This window comes from Rhopilema esculentum, chromosome 16 (assembly GCF_057945365.1).
Source record: "Rhopilema esculentum isolate cy_ngs chromosome 16, ASM5794536v1, whole genome shotgun sequence".
NCBI lineage: Eukaryota > Metazoa > Cnidaria > Scyphozoa > Rhizostomeae > Rhizostomatidae > Rhopilema > Rhopilema esculentum.
The window spans coordinates 389,662-399,050 of NC_142830.1; the positions used below are offsets into that span (position 1 = coordinate 389,662).

General features: G+C 33.6%; 1 protein-coding gene across 1 annotated transcript; it reads left to right on the plus strand.

Annotated features, from left to right (window-relative positions):
- Positions 1-63: 63 nt before the first annotated feature.
- On the plus strand, positions 64-9,271 carry LOC135682777 (lanC-like protein 2). Its single transcript, XM_065197807.2, has 10 exons — positions 64-119; positions 2,049-2,125; positions 2,352-2,466; positions 3,381-3,530; positions 3,673-3,890; positions 4,492-4,632; positions 5,026-5,214; positions 5,924-6,100; positions 6,451-6,523; positions 7,438-9,271. The coding sequence occupies exons 2-10, from the start codon at positions 2,051-2,053 to the stop codon at positions 7,512-7,514; spliced, it is 1,215 nt and encodes a 404-aa protein (XP_065053879.2). The 5' UTR covers positions 64-119; positions 2,049-2,050; the 3' UTR covers positions 7,515-9,271.
- The last annotated feature ends 118 nt before the right edge of the window (positions 9,272-9,389 follow it).

The following is a 9,389-nucleotide window of genomic DNA, read 5'->3' on the forward strand; positions in this document are numbered from 1 at the left end:
ATTCCTATTCGAACTGGTACGTATAGAAACATTTGATTATGTTGTTGCTGTTGTAGTTTGTTATTGTCACCCGCGTGGAAGGTTGCGTTTGTTATTGGAAGGTCTAGTTGCGATTGCGAGTGGGTATGAGTGTTCAGTTATTTCTTTTTATCTGTTTACAAAGTTTGTTGCCGTATCATCCAATTTTTATCCTTGTTATTTTACACTATCTTCATTCTCTAATTTTGTCTACTAACGTCTTTAATTTAGGTTGAAATGGCTAGATTTTATAGTCTAGGCAACATTTCATTCATTCTTCATATTAGATAAATTCTTTACTTCTTGAATATTTATAGTGTAATAGCATTCATGTTTAATTAGATATGTTTTTTGTTACCTAGGTGAAATATGTTGTTTATCGAAATAAATTTGACTTTGAGTTTGAATTCAAGTCCAAAATTGATAAAATGTGCTCAATTTTGAAAACACTAACAACCACATCTAGTTTGATAAAAATAATTTCCACATTTCTAAAGGGTTTACAGGAAAGGATTTCTTATTTTAACTTCAAGAGCATCACTCCTGATTTTAACTTGAAGAGCGTCACTCAAAAAAACTGTATGCCTACAATGCTACAATATCTAAAAATCTATTCTCTGTTGTGTAACATTATTTGTTATTCAATTGTAATTAAATGTGCCATTAAAGCAAGATTCAGCCCTGCATCTGATATGACAGAACATTGCCCAGTCAAAATCAAGCACTTTTCACTCTATAGAGTTCATCATTTTTATGCATAATATTGATAGCATTAAGACACCTTGGCCAGGAAAGTGCGCTTTCACCAAAGTTGTCAAACTCAATTTAGTAACAATTTCGCTTTCGATCAGATCTTGACAAGCATTTCCAAAATAGATTTGTTCAGCCATGCAACCTTCTCAGGAATATTGCAAGAGGCAGCTATGAAACACAGACCTCAAACTCTCAGTGAATTCAGTTCTTGGTTCATGCAAAAAATTTTCATTAGCAACATGTGATAGCTTTCAATACAGACATTTTTGTGCATACAGAGATCAAATTAGATTTATCAAAAGACTTCCAATATTGCTTCCAATGTGATTCGTGGTAACTGAATTACTTACAGCGTCCATAGTGACTATTAATGGTATTGTGATTGAGTATAGACAAAAGTTAAGATCTGATTCCAGGAATGGGGATGTGAAATATCACGTGTCTCATTTTAAAATGCAATCTTCATTAATTATATGTTGTATTTGTTTAACTCAAAAACTACTACCTTGAAAAAGACATCACAACAGCAGTGCTTTTGAAGGTTGAATTTGCTTGGAAACATAGCAAAGCAGCTGTCTTTGATTGTTTGATTTGATACAAAATCTCTCTTTTGTAAATAACGATGAGTATGATTTTGTCATGTTGAAAACTTCTTACCTGTATACATTGGGGGGGGGGGGGGGCTACCTGAACATAAATTCCAGTTAGAGATTATACTTGACATGGGGGAAGGGCATAAAAACTCATTTTTTAAATGTGTGATCCAAAATCAACTTGCTTCCAAATAACTTCCTTTACCTCCAAATCTATACTTAGGCTTAGTTTTTACTTCAAAGAAATCTTCTCCAAGTTTTATGCCAGATCTGTTTGAGAAATACCATGTGCAAATCACCTGCAGGAAGTAGATCACTTGTATGTTGTTATATGAATGAAGATTAGTGCATTTCTAAAATAATTTTAAAAGTTTATAAAAAGACCAAATCTTCAGGCTAGACTCTGCCCCAATAATTGTGAGCTAAAACACTTTTGTCAGAGCCATTCCACAAGATGCTAATCTTGTAGGATTAATACAGAAATTATGCACCTAACTTCTTATATAAATCAACAAGTATATCAGCAGAAAATTGAATCCATTATTGTGAAAGAAAGATCACTCTGTATAAAATCATCAAGAAACAAAATTCTTGCACCAGTCCATTTGAAGTCATGAATTTATTTTGTTAAAAAGCCTGAAATATATTATGATTTTAAATAATATGTGACATACTTTTTTCCAGTTATGTCATCTTCAAGGCATATTGACAACAATGCTCCTGTTTATGTCAAAGGCCAAGTTGATCTTCAGGGGTCACAGGTAAAATTATTGCATTAAAAGGGTTCTATTTTTCCCTTTTTTGATTTTAAGAGCTTTCAATGAGGAGTTAAGTGTAAAAGAAGTCAAAATATTTTATCTTTAAATTTTTCTTTTTAATTTGAAATTACTTATTACACATAGTGTTATCTTAAATGCCTTATTCAAGCTGATCAAAATGAGCAAATAATAGTAGTTTCTATGTTTTCTAACAATCTTCTTTGTTTAGTTCAGCCCTGGTGTAATTCAAAAGCTTAAAGCCTGGATTCAATCAAAAACTCAGCATCTTCTAAAAGCTGTGAATAGCAATGACACTGACTACAGTGTATATACAGGGAAAACAGGTACATTATTCATTATTTCTTCTATGTAGTATTTTTACTAAAGGTGTGATCAATATACATAATAATTTAATATTGATTTAGTGTTTTGTTTTTTATATCCATCCCTCTTCAAATATGTTTCACCCTTGCAAGGAGAAGCCATTGCAGACAAAAATTGTCTAATTTCACTGCAAGCAGAAAGCATGTTTTCTTTGTCATAAAGTCTGAATATTTTCCTATTATGGTGTATTTGCATATTAAGTAGTATAGTTGTTGCATTCAGCAATTATCCATAAATGCTAATACTACCTTTATCAGTGTACATCGTTTTGCCTTTGAAATTTATTTATGTTTTCTAATCAAGCAAAGCAATATTAAGGTTTGAAGTAAAGCAATTGTAATTTCCTGACAGATGAAGTTTTTAGGAAATTTAACACAAGTCCCAAAAGATGAGCTTGAACATCTGCATTATTTATCAATGGTATTTGTTAGAATATCGAATTTGATAGGGAGAAGTGCATTTTCTCTTTCCGAAATAGCAATTCTTTTTTCCAAACTTTTTCTGTCTTCAAAGGTCTCAAATGTCATTATTATTATTACTGATTTTGTTTCATGTCGCCTATAACTAACCCTACAGCTTGCATTGGGACTTCAGCTCTTAACTGCTCTTTATAGATTACGTTGCAATTTCTCTACAATAGGTTTATCTCAGATTGAAAGATGGTTACCAAAAATAAATAAGAATGCTCCAAGTAAATAGTGTAATAAATAATTTTTCAACCATAGATGCAGGTTTTTGTTAAGTTATGATGGATTTTTGTTCACTTTTAGCTTAGTACAGAGATATGTAGACAAGAATTTTAAATGATCCTGGAATATTCACACAGTGTGCTTCTTCAGAATTCTTGATAAAGCAATTTTATGTTGATTACTAGGGTTAGCAATGCTGTTTTTACGACTTGCTGATACGATCTACAAAGGCACTTCTTTTGAAGACGAGCTGGTAAAGGCTGCAAGGTCAGTTTGTGATTCAGCACAGAAGTTTCTTCGCGGGAAAAGAATAACATTCTTATGCGGAGATGCAGGCCAGTTTCAATTTCTTTTGCTTTTAAAATTTAGCGTGGAATTTAAAGTCCCATCGTGCAATGGCAATGTTCAATGTAATGAAATACAATCTTTGATTCGCCGAGCTTGCAATTTCTTACTCCTCTATCTACTTGTAAACAGGACCCTTGGCATTAAGTGCAGTTCTTGCTCATAGAGAAGGTAATGAAGGAAATTACAATCGCTGCATCAGTGAGTTGCAATCGATGGTTGATAGGTGCTGTAATGACAGTGGCCTGCCAGATGAAATGCTTTATGGCAGGGCTGGATTCCTGTTTTCTTTGTTATTCGTTCGAAAGCACTGCGGTAATCATGCAATTGCCGATTCAGCACTTTCCCAGGTAACAGCACATCATGTATTGTAGGCTTCATTTCGAGATGATTAGTTATTTCGTGGATATTACCTGAAGTTAAATACCCACCAGCACTCATTGCATTTTTAAGGGCTCACGTAAGCACTATTTAGATCTCTGTCGCAATTAAAACTTTCTGTTCATTTTGAAGATATAGATATGGACCAAGTCTGAAAATTCGTGTTTTAGTTGTTTATGTTGTGCTAGAAACTATAATAGTTTTTATTCGAGGTAGCGGACGTTCAAACTTTTAGTTGCTTGTAAAAATGGTACTTCAAAGAGATAAGATAGATTAGTGATAGCTTCATTGAATTTAACCTTGCTTGTTGAAGATACTATGGATTTTAGCCAGGTTTAGATGCAAACTGACTCGCAGCAACCAAGCTGAATTGCTGCAACCAACCTGCAGCCTTAAGGACATCGTGCCATTTCTCTTATCTGCTGATCTTTGAAAAACTTTAGCTTTTGATCGAGTTACAAATTTCTTCAAAGCATAAATTGTTGCCGGGTGTTATGCTAAGAAAACTTTTTCTATCAAATTATGTTTCCTAGTAATAAACTTGGTTATGTCACCATATCTGTGATTAAGGTTTGCCAGTCGATAATCAAATCTGGATCAACCAATGCTGGCGTCAGTCATGCAGGCATTCCACTGAAATATGAATGGCATGAGAAAGAATATATCGGTGCTGCACATGGATATTTGGGGATACTTTTCCAGCTGCTTCATGTAAGTCTAGTTATCCATTATTTTTTATTAGTTTTTTTTCTCAAGGTATTGTAAATTCGATTCATCAAAAATGACTTTAAAAACGCAAATATTAAAACACACTTAAGCTTTTTTCTGATCCTCGTCAGAATATGAAGTTACAGAATAATGATAGAAAATACTCAGTTGGCGATCAAAAAGATATATTTGATAAAGTTACAAAATGGCGACACTCGTCAGAGAAACGTTGCTTTAAGAAAATGTTTTGCCAAAAAAAGTTTATTTAGATTTTAACATTTCAATTCATAAATGTTTACAGCGATACAGCTGAGATTTAAAAAGTTGCTAAGAATATTGTGTTATATTCATTACTTGTAATGTTATAAAATTATCGTAATCGGGTTTCTGTTGCAGCCTGATCTTCTCAAATTAGACGTAGTGCAAAGCTCTCTGAATCTTATCAAAGAAACGTTGGATATCGTAATCGATATGAGATTTCAATCTGGTAATTTCCCGTCATCAGTTGGGAATAATAACGATAAACTGGTTCAATGGTGTCATGGTGCTCCTGGTGCAGTTAATACCCTCATAAGAGCATATCAGGTAATGCAAAAACTGCTAAAGACAATTTCAAACCATGTTATTAATTTCTTTGAACATGGACTAGAATATAGAATTTACACAAATTGTACTGCAAGTAATTTAATTATTTTTTTCTTTTTTTTGGGTATAAATTATGTTATGTATATAAATCTGCAAAGCCCAACCAAAGAAACTCAACATCTATTATCTTTGCTTTATTATTTAAGCAATAGATGAAAGAGCTGGGATTCGGAATCGATACATGCTAGGTTTTCGCCAATTAGCCTGGTTTCATTGTACCGAAGATTCGTTTCACCTTATGTTTATTTTCACACTACTTAATGCAACAAATTTGTTCCTGTTTAATGCTTTGAGATCTTAAAATCGTTAGATTAAATGCTTTTTTGCTAACAACTTCACTGCCCGCAAGCGAATAAAGTTATCGTAAAGTATGACATCCTGAGCAATCATGCAACAAATTTTTGTGTGATTTGCATTTTATGAATTAGCTTTTTTGTTGATCGGAATATGAATTGAAATTTCTTTTCAGCTTTGAATGACTGATAACTAAATGGTGTATATTTTATTGAATCACTTTAGATCTATATGATGTGAATATGATAAATTATGCTGGCATGAAATGTTATCAAAACCGAGTGCTTTGCTGCTATTCACCAAATTTTCGGATCTTGGTTTTTAATGCCTCGATTGCATGCCATTCTTCTGGCAGGTTTTCTCCGATGCGAGGTATCTAGATGCTGCAGCAAAATGTTGTGACGTGATATGGGATCGTGGCTTGCTGCTAAAAGGCTACGGTATATGCCATGGCACTGCAGGCAATGCGTACGCGTTTCTTGAGATGTTCAAAGCAACGAAAAATGAAAAATACTTGTATCATGCTCTAAAGGTAGCTTAGGCTTACCTGTTCAATTGCTTTTTCCATTTGTTGTGTAATTGCAGTCCAAGTGAATCTTGCTCTTTCAAGCAACTCTCGTACAAGGGCAGGAAAGAATAGCACCTTTTTATTTTGAGATTTTGATCTTAAATTAAACAGCACTTTTAACATTTCATAAAACATTTTTATTGTCAAACAAATGATGCAATTAGCCAAGAAACTACTGCCACTTTGTTTTAAATTTTAAAATAGAAATTGTGGTTATTTTTTGATATATTTTATTATTCTTTAGCATTGAAATAGAAGCCAGTAGGTAAACTCGGTTGAAAAGCAAGTCAGTTTTACTGCCACTTGAATTGCAGTTTGGCGAATGGTGTCTTGAGTATGGGAAACATGGATGTAGAGTACCCGATCGACCGTTGTCTTTGTACGAAGGTGCGTATGCAAGAAACTTATTGAACCATTCCTCTGTCGCATGTGTGTGTGTGTATGTGTGATGTTTGTACTCATGCAAGTCCATTCGGTGATTCTCTCATTGCACGTCTAAAAAAGGGTGTATGTTTTCGGTTTTGCTGCATTAGATTAAATAAGGCAATGCCTTGAATTACTAAATTTGTATGTCGTAGCAATTTTCAATTCTGCCAAAAAGCAAAAGCGAATTTCGATACAATGCTCCTTTGCATTTCGTGGAGTTACATTTTCTTTTCATTTTCACTTCCTCCAAGTAGGCTATCTTTCTAGAAGCTTGTGTTTCATTTGGAATCTACAATATGAAAAGTGAATCAACAATTGATAACGAGCTTTCTTTACTTCTGTAAACATTTTCTGGTTTATTTAAACAACTTGTTATATTTGAAAATCTTTCAATAGGATTTATTCAAAAATGTTTCTCTATTGACATAAGTGTTATCTTTATAATGACAAAAAATCGGCTTCTTTTCGTTTTGTATGAAAGGAATACTTTATATCCTAATCTAAAATTTAGTGAAAAGCCTTTTCAAGTGCTAAAATGCATCCTTTTGTTCTATTCATTGTTTTAGCCCACTTAAAACCGTTTTCTGCCTTGCTCTCTGCATTTTAGTTTGTCAGGCCTTTGTTTTCAGAAATAATGAAAACAAAGGAATGAATTGCTTTTACGAAGTTTTCGTAGAGTCAGCAAATTTTTTTCCCGGAATTCTAATAATGTTACGGATTTTAGCATTGCCATGCTAAATCTCGATAACGAGACAATTAAAGGCCTGTGACTAGCTTCCTGAATTCAGTTGCGACCACTTGAATGATGAGGATCTTCCATAGTTTAGTCTTAAATTTTTACAACAACTTTAGTGAATTCCGTTTCTCTATTTTAGGGCTCGCTGGAACAGTTTACTTTCTGGTTGATTTGACCAATCCTGAAAATGCTGGATTTCCTGGTTACGAAATTTGACAATGCAATGAAATTATAGCTTGAGGTTTGGTTAGTTTGCTATCCGGGGCTTAGAATATTTGTTGGGTATGGGCATGTTGAATTTCTTCCGTTATGGACAAGTTTCGAAGACATAAGAATCTGTTTCCAGAATTTATAAATTCGAGTCATATAATTTGAAAGAAAAATACACTAACGAATACCGTAATTTTTGAAAAGTTAATAAAATCGTGTAAAAAATTTCAAATTTTATTAGCAGTTAAAGACCTGCAGCTTACTGAAGATTTATTGTTTTTTTGGCTTGGTTTATTGATTTGAAAACCAAGGCCTAATTATAGAGAATTGGTTGGGAAGGTGTCGAGCTCATTTTGCCTTATATCAGCCAGTTTTTGAACGATTCGTCTTTTTGACAAGGTGCTCTCAAATTTATGGTCTGAAGTAAGAATTTCTGAAAATCTATTTTTGACGTCATCACTACCGGGCCCTTTCTCCGCTATGTCGACGTGTTTGTTGTCTCTTGCCTCTACCAGATGAAAGTTTCTTTTCTAACATTTGCCTGATTTTGTGTTGATTTATTTAAACCCTTTTCACAAATCAAAATTGTGAATGCCGACTTTATTGTCATTTTTACCACAAATCCTTGCATTGCTTATCATTTTTTGTTTCATGAAATTCGTGTTTCAAATGAATATTTGTTGGTATTTGAGATCATGGAATCTTGTTTTTTCGTTTAGAATTTTCTCATGTATTTTTACATTAAAGCTGTTTTGCAGCTATGTAAACACACTGTATGTACTTTCTAGAGGTAAAGTCTCAATGGACAACTTCTGAGAAAATATTTTGGACGTTAACAGGTTTTGTGCTAGAATTAATTCCAACTCACGTTACAAAAATAGAATTATAAAGTAGCTCTTTGTAAAGTTAAAGCAATGCTATCCAAACAACTGATATTTGTCTTTTGGCGGTTGTAATTGCATTATGGGATAAGCCGAAATGCTACGTAGCTACTTATCAATAGTACACAGCTCCTAGTTAAAACTGGATGATTGCTGATGAATGGGATTTTGTTTAGTCTGACATACACTCAAAGGAAAGACACGCGTAATCCACGACAATACTTCAATGCCTCGTAGAATTAGAAGGTATCAACGCCTAATTGTTCCTCTGCATCCGTCTAGATTTGCATCAAAGATCTAACGAAAGATTATATTTGCGATTCGTTTAGTGGTTTCCCATCCTTTCGCTTCGAAAAGCTTTTATGGACGGGGGCTGGAGCAAAGGATGCTTGTTTCATTATGATCAGGGTATTGGTAGATTACCCTTCCTGCTCCAGTGATCTCTTTTTGCTCCAATAAGATATAGCACCTCCTCCATAAGAACAAAAAGTGGAACGAGCTGAACAACCCTAACGATAAGTTATGGTAACAACATTTTCCAGCAGAAAAAGGATTTTGTTTATCATTTTTTGATAATATATTTCGATATGTTTGTTAATTTGAGAAAAAGAGTTGCGCACCACGAAACCTCGTTTTGAATTGGGTATGTCTGTGTCACTGGTCTGGGTGCGCTAATGATAATGACTTCGCTTTCCTCCCTCTGTTCGAAACATTTTTGCGCTTTATGTAGTATTTATGTAGCTTATTGACTGCATTTTACTCTATTTGTATTTGTTAACCCAGAAATGCAATGTTACCTTCATAATAATGCTGAGGGCATCACCCATTTTGTAGTATAAAACTGAATTTAGTATCCGTATCGTAAAAATTGTCATATTGAAAGTAATTTATTTATGCTGTAGAAAGATTTTCTATTTTTTGTAGCCATGAAAACAAGTTTGTTGAAGTTATTGCTGAAAAATACTTTCCAGCAACGACCCTGTTGGTCATTGAAAATAAA